General features: G+C 41.1%; 1 protein-coding gene across 17 annotated transcripts in view; it reads left to right on the top strand.

The window, feature by feature from the left end:
• KIAA1217 (KIAA1217 ortholog) overlaps positions 1-18,415 on the top strand; it is a 373,707-nt gene that overhangs the window by 190,170 nt on the left and 165,122 nt on the right. For 13 of the 17 annotated variants that reach the window (XR_009746054.1, XM_061468242.1, XM_061468241.1 and 10 more), the window contains one exon: positions 8,205-8,491. Coding sequence is in view for 15 of the 17 variants with exons in the window: in XM_061468242.1 (XP_061324226.1) it covers positions 8,205-8,491 (287 nt within the window). In the remaining 2 variants the exon portion in view is untranslated. Of the gene's footprint in view, positions 1-2,767; positions 3,155-8,204; positions 8,492-12,619; positions 12,868-18,415 lie in introns of those variants that run through there. The other 4 variants (XM_061468240.1, XM_061468244.1, XM_061468253.1 and 1 more) reach the window with 4 other exon arrangements.

Raw genomic sequence — 18,415 nt, 5'->3', positions numbered from 1 at the left:
GCATAACCTGTTAGCAGTTATTCTTCATGCATTGTTTTGATATTGATGGGTCCAGATCTGAGCAGACTAATTAAAAGGAACCACTGTTATTGTTGATCCTGCAGATAAACAAATGCTGATTGCATTCTGTGAACTTGTTACTCAAGTTTATTTAACTTGTCGTTAGTGATTCATCCCAATGTCTGTGCTGGGGAGCTCCTTATTTGATCCTAACAGTATAAGATTCTGGCTGTCTCCAGTTTCTCAGCTGCTAAAGGAATTTCACCAATTCTTTTAAACAGACTTAGGTAACCTCTTAAGAATAGCATTGTTACATGTATTAATTAAATCCCATTTGGGACCAAGGACTTTTCCCTTAAAGTGAGGACATGCTTTTGAGACCTTGCCATCCCAACTGTCCCCTGTCCTGAGCAGCCACAGAGGTGATTATGGTTCCTCTGAGGCTGGGTGAGCTCTTTTGTTTTGTATGGTTTTGGTGATACTGAAGCATGCCATGTTTAGCCTCACCCTTTGCCAATGCTCTTTAATCCTGTTCAAGAAACTACTTCTGTAGCTGCAGATGTTCTAACTGGGTGTCAATCTCATCTCTGCATTTTGGGGGGGGTCCATGTTGCTGAGGCCCTTTAGCAGCATCAGCAAGGCCATTTAGTGTTAGTCTCAGCAGTGAGAGCATCTTGTTTCCATGAAAGCAGCAGTTTCAGACCTGGCTGGCACTATCACAAGGGGCATGTGACTGCTCACTAGGACATGTCCATGGGGGAGTCAAGAGACCAACTCTCTGTCTTGTGCTCTTGGCTGTGGAAACTAATGGTGCTGGCTAAAAGTAGGTATTTTAATGTTAACAATTTTTTTTTTTAACTAATTTTCTATGTTTTTGTGGTCCCCCACCGTGGATGGAGGTAAAGCCTCCTAAGGGGCTAGAGTACACTGATTTTGATCTGCATACAAACTGTACTGATCTCCAGAAGGAACTCTGGTATTGCACAAGGCTAAAAAGCACCTTCCTTTTAGGCATTTGTAGGCAAGTATGGTTTGTGCTTTTCATTGTGTTATTTCAGGATAAGGTATTTTTAAATGCCCTTAGTTTCCTAACTCTCAGTTTCTGAGCCCTACAGGTGATGTTTTGGTGCAGCTTTCATGCTGCTACTCTAGGCAACTGCACTGGCTTTCTTTTCCCATCAGGGGTTTCTGAGTTATTTCACATTTCTTGAAGTCATTCGTGTTCAGTGATCACTGTTCCTGTAAGAGCCCTCTCCTCCTTCCAGCTGGCTGTGAATATAAGTTGCAAGAGGCCCATCATGCTTGTCCAGACTCTGGAAAACCTCAGTGTTAAAGGCACATTCCTCCATATCACAAAAAGCAACATCAGATTAGTGGGATGGCTGGCCATCAATTCTCCTCCTAAAATAGTCCACAATCAGAATGAGCAGTAACCCAAGGCCAGTAAAAACACTATTCTAACTACAATGTGTATCACACTGGTTCTTTTTTTTTTTTATATTGCAGGACAAATATAGGAGTATTCTGTTGGGAGCACTGTACTGAGGACCTTAAATAGCAGTGCTAATGCTTAGATTGTATTTTCATCTTTTCTGTGTTTTCCGTGCCAGATTTCTGGGACCTTTGCCAGGCTCCAAGACCATATAGAATTAATTGCTAAAAATGAAAATAAATATCTATTAAGTGTTAGAGAATAAGTATGTATGATATAATGAACAATAGTTCTGTTTGTTTATCAATTGTTAGTTGCAATTTACTCAAATGGGTTTTCTGTCTGGAAGGGGGAGGATTGGGGCAGGAGGATTCTTCTTGAGCTTCTGTATTGAATTTATATACACACAAAACATTTCTGCATTCAATAATCTAAGTAGACGGGATGACATTTCTGCCAGATAGAAATGTAGAAGGAAATGTAGGGGAATTTTCCTAGCCTGTCTGGACTGGATAGTTGAGAGGTCATTGCAAGCAATTTAGCTGATGTTATATTGAAGTCAGAGTTAAAGACAGCTTGGAGGATCAGATTATGCTAGGTCTGTTTAAAAGACATCCAAGATACTAACTGTTATCTGCTGTTGCAGTACAGGGTTGATTTAAATGAGAAATTGCATATTTTCATTAATATCCCAGTTATGCTTTGTTCTTAACCTAATTCAGAAGTTGTCTGCGGATAAACTTTCTGGTCTTGGTGCTGTAACTCAACACTCAGTTTGTTCCACCATCTCTGGCTCCGAGTTATGATTTTGATAGACTAATTAGGTCTAATATATTCTCCACTAAATCAACACATGTGGCATCTGGTGGAATCTGTGGGATTTGATCTCATTCTTCTCAGCCATATTACTTTTCTGCCTTGCAGCCTGGTGGATCTATTGGAACTTGTGCAGGCTTCTGGCCTCTGATCTGCCAAAAGAGAATTAGTTATATGTTTCTATATGCTTTGCTACTGAGGCTTCAAAATCCCTCTTAACCCAAGTCCCTTCTTACATCTTGCTACCATTCATTTTTATTGGCTTCACTAAAGTTAAATTCCTGTATCTTGATTTTTTTTCACCCTAATTCATTCTCTGAGCAGCCTGAAAGAATTCAACAGAAAACAAAACTCAAAGCGCTTATATAATGAATTACTTTTAAACTAGACTCTAAAACAGACAGAGGAGCGTTTATCAGGAATGTTTGTGGGCTTGGTGGTTACGAGCTTAAAAAAATACTCGGTGGAAAGCCTTTTGTCCCATGACAGAGATTTAAAAGGCTATGGATTCGGATTCCAGCAGAGACTCAGGCCTGTAATCACGTTTGAAATGTTGCCTTTCATAAGGCTCGGCGGCTGCCGCGGGAAGCGAGCCGGCTAGGGGCGAGCCGGCAGGAAAGCCCATCACCTGCTGGGGCCCCGGCCCGGGGGGGGGGGGCTCACTGCCTGCCCGCCGCCGCCGTTCACACTGCCCCGGAGCCCGGTCCTGCTCCGCGGCGTGCGGCGGGGCGCCGGGGAAGGCAGAGCTCCGCTTCTCCTCCCCGGGACCGGCGCTGACAGCCCCGGCGCTGCGCCTTCCAAGTTGGAGAGGGGAGCCCGGGCGGTAGGCAGGGACAATGGAGGAAAAGGAAAGCCAGAAACTTGAGCTGTGCCGGGCTTGCTCAGCAGACAGCAGGCAGATGAAGGGTAAGTAAGAGAATCAGGCAAAGATGGAGTTGCGCTTAGACGGACCCCTCGTTGCTGCTTGTTATAACTGGAGGCAGAATGCGTGGAAAAGGACTGAAAAAAAGCATGTCTTTCTTGTGCTTATGGCTCCGCAGACTGCCCTAGTACTCCGACTTTGAGAGTTTAACTTTGTCTTTATAGAGATTTGTGTCTAACACCTAAAGCCGGGAGCACGCTACACCGCTGTCACAGAGGCAGGACCCTGCCCGCGGCGCAGGGTGCTGCTCCCGCGGGAATGGGGGAAGAAATAAAGTCTCGTCCCCTTTAAATGCGCTGCCGGCTTCATCTATGGTAGAGAAACAGCTCCTCTTTCACAAAAGTGGGTTTGAGCTCATCTTTTCCTCGGGGTGACTTTCGAAAGAGGGAGATTGGCGGCAGATTGTCACAGGGTTAGTGTACTCCGTGTGAAACCCGTTGGGTTTGGTTTGAAGCCAAGCCAAGCCGTGATGAGCTGGTTTTCACGGCGGGTCAGCTGTGGGGCGGTTGTACAGTCACTGTTGCACTATGTGTTTTGTCTAAAAGTGAATAGAAACTATTTCCTGGTGAATTCTACGTGGGCTATTCCACGTGGAGCACGACGTTCAGGTAGCTTGACTAAACGCCTGATCTAATCTGTATCTGTTACAGTAGCTGTGGAGCACCTGTGGACATTCTCTGTTCGTGTGCATTGTATTCCTTACAGGCACTTGAGACAAAGTTGTGACTGTGCTGCTTTGAAACGAATAGTGCATGGTTGGGTACATGCAGTTTTAAAAGAAATCACACAAGTTTACAAGTGTGTAATACCAGAAAATAGTGCATAGAGAATTTAGGAGAAAAAAATACCCCCTTTTAACTTGGGGGTTCATTAATTGCTTGATGCTCTATTGAATAATTTTCTACAAGTTAAAATCCTGGGCAATGTGAGTCACGTGCATCTGTGTCTGTATATGTTTATGTTTAGTGGGATGGAAATCTTCATGTGTCTGAATAGGCAGGGGAAAAAAAGCCTTCAGTAACATTTCTTCTGTATAGGCTGTATGAAGATGCCTGAGATACTTGTGGAGCTGGAACAACAGAGGTCTGACCAGACCAATCCTATGATTGAAGTTTGAATGCTGAAAGCTCATAATCAAACATAGTAGTTTTGGCCCATATCCAGAATTTACATTTGAGAGTTCCTTAGAAAAAGAGCCAGTTGTAAAGACAGTGGAGTAAATTAGAAAGATTCCAAATAATCTCAAATTTACTGCTAGCATAAATGTAACAGAGATGGGTTTGATGCACGCTGTTAAAATTATATTCTTTCGTTAAACTTTAAGTATTGCATGTGGTTTGCTTCAGGGCTCAGTTTCATAGTATCAGTATGGGCCAAGTCCATACTTGTTCCTTTCTGAAATTATTCTGACTATGTTCTCTCATGTCACCTGGATTGCAAAACAGGGCTACTAAAATCTTCACAACATTTAAAATAATGAAGCAAAATGACTTTCCTGACCTTTGTAGGCTTCATGGAGGGTGTGACTTAGAAGAATTGCATACCAGGACATGTTGGAGGACTTTCTTTCTTTCTTTTTTTTTTTTTTAATTTTTTTTGTTTGAATTTCTAGCTCACAGCAATTAATCCTTCATTATAATCTTCCTGATAATCCCAGACATACCACTTCACCTCTGCAGACCTTGGCCTTTCCTGTACCTATGTCCGCTGTAGTAATTGGTGATGTTAAGAAATCCTGAAATTTGTTTTCAGATCAGAGAAGCAGCTCAAGTGTAAGGGTTACTCAAGCCTGGGATAACCGAAGCCCTCCCCTGTCAGTCAGCATGTCATGCTTTTTGTTCTCCTGTAGACTTGCTACTTTATTGAACAGAAAGACCTTCAGCTTTTAGCTTCTGAATATGAGGGAGAGAAAGAAGGAGACAAACTCTCACACCTCTGTGTTTTCCAATGGCTTCTCTTTACTCCTTTTCCAAGGAGGGTACTTGCATAATTTATCCTTTTGCTGCTCTTAGCCCTCTTCTGGGACCCATCACATGATCCTTCACACATTTCACAGTTATCTGTGAGGATTGATTTTCTAGGCCTACTATCTTCACTTGGAAGATACGGAAAGTTTGCCCACACTGTTATTAAGCAACTCCAGGATCCAAGAAACTTCTCTCAAGTTTCTCCTCCCTTTAGCACTGTGGCACACACAGCAGCTGTGGAGCTTATATGCCCCAAGCTACTCAGCGGGGGTTTCACCATCCCAGCTTTCAACCTCCTCATCAAAGTCACTTGCTCCTTTCTAGGAGGTGGCCAAGGAAGACTTTTTTTCAGCAATTACAAGGGGAAAGACCTTCAAACACAGAGATTTTGGTTTGCAAAGAAAGTCATGTGCTGCTGTGTGCTGTAATGCGGCCGGATCCTGCTGAATGCCCAGGTCAGCACACTGGCAGGACTAGCAATTAGTTTGCATAGTTTACATTCCTTTCTTTTCATTGCTATTTATACAGTATTTTCCAAATATATGAAAGAAAAATAAGAGAGTTTGTTGATCTTTCTAATATAGTGCAAGAAAAGTACATTATTTTTGATTCCTTCTCAAGGTTTCACCCAATAACAAATAGCGGTAAAACACTTGATATGTCTCTTTATGTTCCAAAACATTAGCTTTCTTAAACTGTTGAAATGAGTGAAGTGCAGAGTAGGGAAAGGCTTTACATGAGAGAGATTTAGGACCTGAAATACACATTCATGAGCTCTTGGTTGTGTTTGCCAGTGTAGGTTTACCTGCCTTCTTGAGGAACTACCTGCCACCAATTCAGTGATTGAAACTGCCTCTGTGACCATACTTTAAGGGTTTATACCAAATTGCTGCAGTCAGTCACCCACGCTCACGCTGACTACCTCCAGCTCCAAGGAAATCCCTTATTTATGTCTGCTGCCTTTGTTCCAGCTGCCTCAGGGATATAACTTCTGGGCTCTTGATGTAACAAATTAAAGATGGTATATTCCAGCCAGCCCCATCCCATCTCTTTTTCCTCCTCTGTAACTTCCTTTGAGAGGACTGTGCAGCTTTCAGAAATCAGTTTGACTGCTTACAAGCAAAACTCTCCTTTTTGCCACTTTTCTCAAACAATCTGAGTGTACCTAGCAGTCGGTGCTCTGAATTTTCAGGAATCGGTGAGGTTCGGTGCTTCTTAATTGGGTTGTGCTTGGAAAAGTTGAGTGTGTGAGTGTGTATGTGTGTATGCATACATGTGAGGCTGCTGCTCTTAAGGTTTAACCAGGCAGGATTGTGCTTCTAAGAAGGTCTTAGAAGGAGCTGCAGAGATCACAGATGGCATTTTGTGTCTGCATGAGAGTAATATTTCCCCTTGAACCAAACCCGTTTCCAAAGTTGTGCCTAGATCGGTGCTCATCGAAGGGTGGTACCACCTGCAGTCTGGGTTCTTGTGTCTTGTTCTGCGTTCAGGATAGGTTTCCACGACTGTGGACAAGGGAGTGTTACTGGTATTTTGAAGTCCTTGAGCATTACAGGGAGTTTACAGAAAGATGCAGAGGCTTTGGAGGACCTTTTAGGGCCCAGTCCTGTGAAATCCAAGAGAACTGGTTCTCTGTGTGAGTTGGTGGGACATCTCACCAGCGGCAGCTTCACTAATAGAGGCTTTACTTCATTACCAGGGCTTGGTGTTACGTGGGACTTGGCAGGCAATTGACAATGCACACCAGAAAGCTGAAAAATCCTCAGCATAAAATCCTGAGGCAAGTGGTAGGCAGGGTGTCAAACTGACTGACTGAACCATAAAAAGAAGTGAGTAGGTGCCTGTTTCCAAACAGCAGTGCCGTATAAATGGCAGCACGCGGGGGAGTCAGTTGGTGGGAGGATAAAGGGCTCCGAGGCAAAAAAGTGTCAGATGGAGAGAAATAGAGATGCATTAAAAACAGATAAAGGAAGGAGCTTCCTGCTCCTAGGGAGGTGCTGTAAAGGGTTAACACTCCCAGGGACACGTGAGGCTGCTTGGGAAAGATGGGGAAGGCCACATCAGCCACATCAGAATTGGAGAGGCCTTTTCAATGCTTCTTTCTTTTTTTTCCTTTCCTGACAAAGAAGTGAGGGATTTTTTCAAAGGTATTGGGTAACAAGGCTCCAGACTACACTTTTTCATGCACCAGAGGGTTCCTGTTACACAGTTACCTGAAGATAAGCCAGTACTTACATACCCTCCCCGTCTGCCTGTCTCTTCACAAATGTCATCATGGTCTTTGGTCTTAAAGTAAATTTTAAAGTTGTAAAATTTATCTGGCTTTCTTTCTTTCTTCCCCCCCCCCCCCCCCCCCCCCTTTTCTTTTTATATCACACAAAACTTGTTTTTATTCCGTTTCTTAAGAAATGGTGTATTGAAAAAGTGATGTAGTATTTTCCAGCCTGCTGTCCTGAGACGTATAAAATCCAAGGGAGATTCGTGAAATTTAAAACCAGACCACAGTCAGAAATCAGGAAAAAAGGCCTGGAAAACCCTCTTATTATTTCATAGGTGTTTCCGAGCATGTTGAAAACACACTAAAAAAAGATTAAGGATTACAAATCTGCTTTGTCAAAGTAATTTTATCGGTTGATATCCTTAAGGATACTAGTTACAGGGCCATTAAGTGTCCTGGAGCCTATTGAACAAACCTGTTTCTTCTCCTAGAAAGCATCCTGTAGATTTTAAAGATGAGTGAATAAGGGCCCTGTCAGATCTTCTTTTCAAGTCACATAGTGGTAAAGATGATATAAAAGGAGCATCTACTGTAATGATGCTCACTTTTCTGTAAGGCAGTACTGTGATTGTTTGTCAAAAGTGTATAAGTACTGTGCATAGCTTATATAAGCAATTATTTCCGGGCCACTTCTTACAACACGTATATGCTTAATGATGCAGAACATGCCATTGAATGCTACTAGACTTTTAAAAGAACCTACCTTTTACATCAACAATTTTAATTTTTTATGAATATGAATGCTGAGATTGAGTTTTTATAATACACTGTTCGGTTTGTTTGTTTCAGACCAGGCAAAAACCAATTTGCATGTAACATCACTAGACGATGCAGAATGTCTTCGATCTAAAGAGCTCCTTTCGACCCCAAACAGTCACACTTCCTCTAATTCAAAGTCCACCCGCAACATCCCTCGAAGACATACAGTAGGTGGCCCTCGCAGTTCCAAAGAAATACTGGGAATGCAAACCTCGGAAATGGACAGGAAGAGAGAGGCTTTTCTTGAGCATCTGAAACAGAAATATCCCCACCATGCTACAGCAATAATGGGACACCAGGAGAGACTGAGAGATCAGGTATGAAAGTCAAATTCATATCTTGGTTTTTGTTAAACAGTCCTTATAACTCCTGCAAAATCAAGTGTTACCTCATTACAAAAGGTGAGAATGTAGCAAAGCATTAAACAGATGTTTTTTTTGTGTTGCCAAAGACTCAGTTGCTCCCCTGAAATTCGAAGAAACAATCATAAAAATGAAACTATTCAATATTGCCTTGGAGTTGTTTGTTGAAACTGACATTTTTTGAAGAGATTTTTAAATTTCTTTTAGAGAATACAGAGAGAAAAGGGTGAAGGTGAGACTCTTGATCTTAGTGTATGGGTCTCCATCTACTTTTCACAGCTGAAGGGAAAATATGGAACAGCTGTTAACTTCTGTTACACTTTAAGTATTGGCACTACTGCCCAGGAGAAAAGAAAATATCTGTGGAGTGTCTGTGTGCTTTAGCTGGCTCTGTTACCCTTTCATTTGCTTTCTTTTCTATCTTTGAGTCTTTTAATACAAACAGAACAGACTTGTCCACAGGTAGCTGCCTCCTCCAAGCTGTTTTGACATCTACATTGGTCTGTCAGCAGCGTACCTTAAGGTGGTTTCTTGCCTGCCTGCAATTGCTTTTCAGCAGCAAAAGTAGTTGTAGGGTCGGAGGAGATGTGACACACTGATACATTTCTCAGAGCAGGTGAAGGCTGCCGTCACATTGACCTTCTGAATTCAGGGAATGCCATACAAGGGTCTCTTCACCACCTAACTCCATGCTCTGGTTTTGGGTGCAGTGTTAGAGTTTAATCTGTTTAGCTTTACAGACAATCTACCTTCTACTCCATAATTTGTTTTTTTCAATTAACCAGCCGAATTCAGAGTTCAGGCTCGAAAAATCTTGTGCCCGTTATTCCCTATTTAACAAATGATTGACAGCAAATGTGTTACAATTTCTTTTTCCTTAGTGCTTTATACTTATTTCAACACTAACAACAAATTAATTGTAAGCAGGGAATGAAAACAAGTTGGAAAAATATTGCATTGTGTTATGGGAGTTCTTACTGAATTTCTAGACTCTTTTGAAGCTTTCCAAACCTTTGCAGGTAAGACCGCCCTTACAGGTTTCGAAAGATTGTCATTTGGTGATTCCCCCACTACAACTTCTCTTTGACAGGGTCTGTAGTGATCCCAGGTGCTATCACTGCCTCTGAACACAACAGCTAGAATCCATATGTATCCAACTAAAGTTGCTGCAAGACTTCAGCTCTAATGAGGATGATCTATTCCTTAAACAGCTTTCCTCCTTTCCTTTGAAAGTCTGATTTTTTTTTTTTTGTAACAGTTTTTTTTTCTCCCCACTTATCTCTTTCATGAACTTTAGTGACTGTGTGGAATGTGCTGGGTGGTGGATAAAGATAGCATACAAATTAAATAAAGGGGGTGGGAGGGGGGTGAAATCCAGAGATTAGATCTTTTAGAGTCATGTAAATATTTAGTTCCAGTGTTGCAGACACTGCAAACCCAGTTTGAACAGCCTACAGCATTACACCCTACCCATTTTGTAATTTGAACCTTTTCTGAAGGCAATAAATTACAGAAGGAATGCAGTAACTGTTCCTGCTATTTGTTTAAAATGTGTCATCCTTGCTAATTTATTGAGGGTAAAATTCATGTGAATGTCTCCTGCTTCTATTTTTTGATGATTAGACATGTATACTGTATATAATGAGGGTTTTTTATAATTTAAGAAAAAAAAACAACTTTAAAGTTACTGCTAGAGCATCAAGCTACCTTTCTTGGGAATGGAAAAAACTGGAGGCTCCATCCATTCGACATATCTTAAAAAAGAAAAAAAAAATGAGATAAACTGAATAGAAGCCTCGTCAAAAACATGCAGAAATAAGTTATACCAGTTGCTTGTAAGAAATTCTCTCAGTTGAAATGTAATGCATCAACAGTCTGGCTCATCAGATGTAGTAAAATTATTATGGTCATGGCGTTACAGTTCAGAAGGGGATCTTCTTGCCAATTGTGTCTACGCGTTCACACACACGTATCTCTATTTTGTGAGTGTGTTTGTGTTTATACATATCTATCTCTGTGTATAGATACACAAAGATATTGTATATATATATATATACACAGCTATACGTGTGCGTGTGTATTTATGTGTATGTATAATGCATGTTAACTTAGCTGCTCCATGAATGAGACCATAATATAATTTTGCTTTGGAGGGTGTATATGTTTGTTTAGCATACATACATATATGTATGTGTAACAGTAGTATAGAGTAGGTATGTAGAGTATGTGACATATATATCACATACAAAATCCTTAAGATGTATGGGAAGACATGAATTAAAATGTCATGATTTATTTTCCGGGTTCTTTTTCTCCCTTCTTATTTCTCCAGCTGCTCCAGTATCTGGGAAGTGGCAACATTATCCATGGTGGGAATTTCCCCACTGTGGGCGATCTATCAGGGAAAGTAACTAATGCAACACCATTTCCTAATCTCTGTGTCAAATGGTACCCCTGAAACATAAAACATCCTGGTATTTACAGTCAGGAGGTAGCCCCTTGGTTGTCGTATAATTTGTCTTCCAGGTTGCTTTAAACCCTGTCTGGTCCATGAACCACAAAAATGAGCCAGAAAATCAAGATTGGTTGGTAATTGTCTTTTTTTTGGACTTTTTTCTCTCGTCTGTTTTAACCATCAGTATCTGAGTATGGCAAACTGACCCCTGGTTTGCAGGAAATAAACATCCAGAAAAAATACTTGGTGTTGTCAGATCATGCTGTATCAGCCTCCACCAGCAAGGTCTGCACTGAATGCTGTCCGTATCTTGCACTATGTATTAATGGTTTCCTCCAGGCTTCATTTATTCAGATAAATCCCTCTCTGAATATGCCTCCTGAGGACCCATTTCTACTCTTGATAGCCTGCCACAAATCAGAAGTACAATCATGGCCAGGTAAAATGCCAGTAGGGATTACTGATGGCTAACTAACTGGTGACCTGAAACCTCCCAGCTGTGCACACAGATCATCCCTCCTCCACCCTGCAGCTTTGTTGCCCTGTTTGTGATATCTTACTTTGTAAAGGAAAGCTCACAGGGACGGGGGCTGTCTTTATTTGCACGAGGTCCTTGGGATACTGCCACAAGGCAAATAACCTGCAGCTGAGCTGGTCTGTGTGGTAAACTGGGGTGTGAATTTGCAGCAGCCAGGGAGGTGCAGGCGTGCCATGCCTTGTGAACCCCTAAACACCCACAGGGGAATGCAGCACCCCATGGCCACAGCTCTGTGACTCACAGCCTCACACTGCGGGGTTTCCCCCCTGCAAAACAGCCCTGCAGATAGGCAGAAAGCCAAGGAACTAAATCCTTTATAGGTAATGCAAGTTTCGGCAGGAGCTTTGGATGCCTTGCCTCTGCCAAGGCTGTCTTGCCTGCATTAATGAAAGCAGAGCACTAATGTAATCCCCAGGAAAGCTAGAAAAAAGAGAAAGGAAGGAGGAAAACAGTCTGTTGAAGTTTGAGATGGGGTGATCATCTGCTGCTGAGCTCATGGCAGGACATTGTCACCTGCTTAGGGGGTTTGACTCCCATCAGCAGAGAGGGAAAAAGCAGGAACAAGTGCAAAAGCAAGGATGAAAAAGAGTTAGCAATTAAGAGGTTAAAGTACTAACCGGGCCATGGGAGGGGGTAGTCCCTGCCATGAACCTGTTTTACAAGTCACCTCTCTGGAAAAAAAAAAAGCAGCTTTCTGAGGGGCAGAGAGCAAAAATGAGTGTGTAGAAGTTTTTCAGAGCCGGAGCTTATGAACATGCCTTTTAGAAAATGAGCTGGAAGGTGTTTGCCACAGCTTGCTGTTGTTGTTGTTTGACTAGGAAATGCACTGGGAGATGTGGAAGGGTCAGGAACAGCTCTAGCAATTCAGCCAGTGCTCTGTGAAGAACAAATTTGTTGGCAAATGAAATCCGATTTCCATCAGTTTATAAAAACAGCCACCCTTCCGGTGCCTGTGCAAGGCTGAGTGCCTAGAAAATGGTGGTTGAGGGTTTCTTGTTTTGTTCAGTTAGGTCTAAACATGACAGGTAACTCTGGCATCTGGGCAGGTGTGGTTAAGGTTACCATGGAGATCCATGATGTCATGCTTGATAAAGCGTGTCAAGACAGCTAATCTAACATGTAGATGTTCAGAAAGTCCCATAGGCCAGAACTAAGCTTTATGCAAATAACAAAGGTGCTCTGCAAAAGGGTGAAAGAAAATACGGCTGAGATATGGCGTGTGTTTTACCTGGCAGCTTGAAAGGATTATTACAGGCTTCACCATGAAGTAAAACTTTTGGAACTAAAGGAAGAAGATTTCAGACGTCTCTGGCCTCACCTGTGGAATCTCACATTTCGGTAAATAAGCCTCTTTCTCTCTCTCCCCCTGATGTAAAAAAATGCTTTTGAAATTGTGGAGTTTGCTTCACCACGTTGTTCCTTTGGCAGCAGGGCTGAGTCAATAAAGCGAGGTTTCTGCATGGCATGTTCCCTTTTCTCTTTCGAAAATGAGTTCTTTATTGAATGAACTGAGAATTCGGAATTATTTGAAAGACATTGTAATGTATTATGTTGATTATATGAATCATGCTGCAAAAATGGCCTAGGTAGTGTTTTGGAGGAGAAACTAAGAATGGAGACACTGTATTTATTGGTAGATTATTGCCAGATGTCTCTCCTTTAACTGTTCAAATAGAACCCTAAAATTACAACAGCATTCATTCCAGGATTTGATATCTGCAAAAATGCCAAGGCTTTTTTAATGGATCATAGTATCAGTCGGTTAAAATGACTGTATGTGCTTTGATATCATAGGGCAATGCTGGCGCATTTCTTAATAGATTTTTTTCTTGGGTAAAAGTACATTAGTAAAGGGTAAACACATTTGGAGGCAAAAGTCCAGCAGCAGAAAGGCTATTGAGACTTGTAAGGGGTTTTTTAACTATAAACAAAGGGGGATATTTTCAGTCCCCCTGGAGAGAGAGTAAAATCCCTGGGTTCTTAGCTGCAGCCACTTTCATGCTTACATCAATCACAACAGACCAAGTTAACATCAGTAGGTAAAGGATAGCCCCCCCACTGGCACTGCTGTGATAGGATAACGGGATGCAGGTTTAGGGCTACAAAGTTTATTTGGCTTAAGTCACTCAGTATGAAAAGGGTTAGATGTAGTAGGAAGGGGTGGGTACTTACAGTAGTTAATGTCTGAGCTTAAAAATGCAAAAAGAGAAAAATCTTAGGTTCTGCCTAAAGCCACCTGAGAAATGTAAACTTGAGAGAAACGTCAGCTCAGTGTAAATCCTCAGTAGGATTTAGGGAATGAGGAGGCTGCGGAATATGGTAAGCACATTATTTAATTCCAGTTAAAAACCCAGGGTTTAGAGGTTTTCTGATATTCTGCATTGCTTGATTGGACAATTGGTTAAATAAACCTTTTTTGGACCATGTATTGATTAGTAAAGTGAAGGGATTGAAAGGAGTATTAAGGGAAGAAATCGGTGACTAATATTCTTTGGTTGCAGCTCTTTTGCTTTTACTCCTAGTTGTATCTTGAAACTAAGGTAGTAATGGGAATATTTTAGAATTCATTTTAATTTAAACTTTCTCCCAAAGTATGATCATTAATTATTTAGAATTAGTTAGAATATGTATAAATGACAGTGTCAAATGAGCTAGAGTATTTTGTGCTCATTACACTGTTGCTGGTTGATGCCATAGAGGGAGAAATTGATTTAGTGTTAATATTATGCAAATACTTTTGTGGTCTGTACCAGTTAAAAAACGGAGTTAAAAAATTACATTTGATTTTAAAATGTACACAGTTTCTGTGAAGAACATGATTTTAATCTGGGTATATGTTGCTGCAGATTTTTCTGGTTTAGAAAATCCATTTTGTTGAATTAGTACTTGGTTCACATACTGCTGTATATAATGTGTCATCAAAAAATGCCTGTTTTTATCTCAGAGATCAGTGTCATACAGTTAGAACTTGCTATTGTGTCAGTACAGGCTGTAGGTATTTGTTCAGAGAGAGAAAATAAGTTTCAGAAGTTGTTTAAAGATATTTTTGTGAGTTTCTGCCTCCTCTCCACTGATGGGTACTACCTCCCTGCCCAAATGAGATGGAGGATGCCCCCTTAATCTTTGTAAGCCCAAGAGAGCAGCACGTTGCACATTCAGGAAAGGGGGAATGCCCCTCTCTCCCCCCAGCATCTACACGTGTCCTCTGTCTCATGTACCATCTGGTCCAGCAATTTATTGCTTTCCAGTGCCGCTGTGTGTTAAGGGCAACTGTTGTTATTTTACGGTGTAAAAAGCACCTAAGAAAAGCTATGAAAATGAACATATGAAACTTGATTGCAAGCTTAAATCTTTGCTGGATTCCAAACCTTTGGCTTTTGTTTATGGAAGGACGTGAGATGACATGTCCATTTGTTTTGGGTTGAAACATGCTCTTTAGCCCCCAGATAATGCTGTGATTGCGAGATATTTATAAATAGCTCGATAGATAAATGAACAAAGAGCTAGTTCATTAGCAAAGTAAAGTCAATTTACTTTGTATTTGTTAGAAGTGAAAATATTGAGGAAGAAGAATATTCCTGGTAAAATGTGGAAACTCTTTCAATTTTACTCTTTAGTTCAAAAAAGTAAGGCAAAGCATTCAGATACCTTAGGGCTAGTAGTTTAATATGTATCTCTGGGAGTAAGGGGAGTTTAAGTGGAGCGGTGATACTTGCTTTGCTAAATGTAAGTTTCTTCATTTGTATCTATCATTTAAAAGTAATAAAAAAAGCTCTTATTTTGAAAAAGCAAACAAAACAAAGCTGCAAAAAGGCTAATAAAGCAATTCCTTTTCTTTTTCCTTCCCTCCCCCCATGCAAACCACACACCAGCGCAGTTACTTTGCCCCGACAGGATTAGTAAGTTTTCTTCTGTGGCAACGCCTCTGCATTTTAAATAGCATGTATTGTTTGTAACTCAGAAGACCCAGGTAGTTGTTACATGCTTACCTTTGTTCATATAAATTTTGCACATATATTTTTCTACCTTAATTTTTTGAATCCTGTGTTTCAATTGATTGAATAAATGCCTGCAGCAATCTTGTTTTAGTACTTATGGTTAGATCCAATAAAGAATCTAGGACTTTGGTATCCTTTAAAGCACAGTTCAGCCAGCTGCACTCAAGAGTTGTGTGTAGAAACCTCTCCCAGTTATTGTAGACACTTGAGAGTCTTTAGGTTTCAGAAACTTTAGCTTTTCTATCCAAAAATATCCCAAGGCATTTACACACGTGTTTTTGCTCATACTTGGTTTAGTTGCCTCTGTATAAGACCACCAAAAACTGCATCAAAGCAGTCATCAGGGTCTTATTTGGTGGATGGGTTCAGTGCAGGACTAGGTCCTTCCGGGGTGGTGGAATGCCCACATCCTATGCAGTGGCTTGGCAGTGACCACCGCTGTGGCAGAGCCACCTCCTGCCTCCCCGGAACCTGTGCCCAATACCTGATGGGATAGGCAAATACTGTATTTTCCCCTTTAAAGTCAAGCCACTGGGCAATGACATGTTACAGAATTCTGTCTGTGTAGCCTTGTGGTTAGCCCCTGAAGTCAGCTGTGAAATGAACTTCATAACAGGGCTGCAAAATTGAGCTCCTTTCTACATGCTCTCCCTGACCATGAGGACCTTGTGCAGCAATATTTCAGGAGTCAGTGATTGAGAGAACCTTGGCCTTTGGTATTGTTTTAGCCTGGTTATCAAGATCCTCTGCCCAGAGACAGAGAACTTGCTTCAGGCTTAAGTAACCAGAAAGCTGAATCTTCCCCTCCTTTGCATATCCCGCAGAAGTAGATTGTTGTATGGAGGGTGCTTTGCCACTTCTTCCTCTTCCAACTCTACTTTTAAACCAAAGCACCTCAAGTTGCTATGTTATGCTTCATGCCCAGCTCAGGGGTGAACAGCCTGGGAGACATCCTCAGAGCACCATATTAGATGGGGCTTGTCAGTGACCTCAGAGTTCATTTCAAGCCCCTTATTCACTTAGAAGCACACAAGGAGTTTGTGACAGAAGTGAAAATGAAGCCATGGTCTACAGTCATCTTTGGCCATATTGGTTTTGAGCAGATGTTCACTCTTGTCTGTAGTTGTGGAGGTGTGTCGCAGAAGGTGTGAGGATCACTTGTTTGGCAGATGGACATCACAGAGGGCTTGGGTGAGGGCAACAGTCCTGCTGGTAGTATAGCTGAGGTTATGGTATAGTTTCTCTGGTTGTTGGTCAGGGGTTCCTTCTGTAGCCTCAATAGTAATGTAATTAGCCTCAAAAGTGATGAATGTTTGCTGTCTCAAGATCATTTCCATGCAAATGGTTGTGAATGTGCTTGGGTTGTTCTCTTTTCATCTGAACAGTCCTGTTAGCTTCCCACTGGGAACATTTTTGTCTTTTTTGCACATTGTCACTTGAGAGGGGAGCACATATTTATGTCAATCGTTAGCAAAGTAAATGCACCTCTGGACCATTGCTGCTGCATGACAGCATTTTTTTGTTGATTCTCTAATAAAGGCAGATTACACCAAAGTCACCTGATTAACTGCCTTGGTTTAACCATAATCCCTGGGATTTAAGTCTTTTTTTTCTGGGCTCAAATGAGAGAATAAGAGTAAATAAGACAAGCAAATTGCTTATGAACCTATATTCCAATTTCCTTTCTCTTCAAATGAGTTGAGTGCACCCGGAGAAACAGTGGTATTGTTAAAATTGCAGCCAACACCTGTGACTCCGATAGCGGCTGCTGAAATGCGCATTTTCAACATTCACCCAATCATGGTAATTGTACCAGTTCAGTAGATTCAGAACCTGATGGTATTAAGTTTTACATCTTGACACATCAAGCCAACACAGGCCTTCTGGTTGGTTGAGATTGTTTTGAGGTGTCTTTTTTTTTTTTTGGTTTTGTGAGGGTTTTGTCATTAGTTCCTTTTGTACTGCTTCATTTTGTGTGGTCTCTTGTATTGTGGGTTATAGTGATCCCATTCACTCACCAGGAGATTGCTGCCTTAGTAAACACTGAGCTTTGCCTTTTGTTTAAGTTTAGGAAAGGTTTTGACTTGCTGTTTAATACACTGCCATAGGTGCGTTTCACTAAAAAAAAAAAAAGTAAGCTAAAAATCAAAATTAGTTGTTAAAGAAATGAATAGAGAAGCTGTTTTAATAGATTCTGTCTGAAATCCAGAAAGTCCAATAATATATTCTTCGCCATGGGTTCTTAAGGATGTTCTAACAACCTCTCAGGAAGTGGATGTTGGATAATTGGCCATGTACATCGTGTATCTGCTGATCTTTCATAGGCACAGGTTATTCTGTCCCGCATTTTGAGATCCATTTTATCTTCCAAAAATGTGTTCTTATTAGTTGTAAGACTGGATCTGCTTGATACCTGCGTGAATGTCCTGTTCTGTTTTGGATTGCTAAATTCTTGACTGTGTTGATGTCTCGTGACTGTAAATTCCAGGGCTCAACTAGGTTTTAAGAATATTTCAGCCTCTAAGGAGTTTACATTTCTTACATATACATTTAATAGACTGTCTCCATGCTCTTGCATTGATTTCATTCAAAATAGAAAAACTAATTGTGATTCCATTTCACTCGAAGCTAAGATTTTTTTCATTCTGGAGGAAGATGTCAGTCTTCCAAAGAAGGAGAAAGGCAGCAAGAAGAAGTAAACAGTGAAAAACAGGAGTTAAAACATGGTTTGTGTTTGAGAGAAGTTGAACCTGATTTAAAATTTTACATGATATATTCACTTGCAGATACATTTACTGCTAGATGAATAAATAGAGGCTTTCCCAATTTGAACCTATTTTGTGGGTGTGTGGGTGTCCAAAGTCTGGAAACAGACCTGCTGTCAACGT

Source organism: Pezoporus flaviventris, unplaced genomic scaffold (assembly GCF_033815535.1).
Source record: "Pezoporus flaviventris isolate CSIRO_AGI_PZ_B2104156 unplaced genomic scaffold, CSIRO_AGI_Pfla_v1 ptg000047l, whole genome shotgun sequence".
In the NCBI taxonomy this organism is placed as follows: domain Eukaryota; kingdom Metazoa; phylum Chordata; class Aves; order Psittaciformes; family Psittacidae; genus Pezoporus; species Pezoporus flaviventris.
The sequence above is the reverse complement of the archived record's forward strand: the minus strand, read 5'-3'. Positions and strand labels throughout refer to the sequence as shown.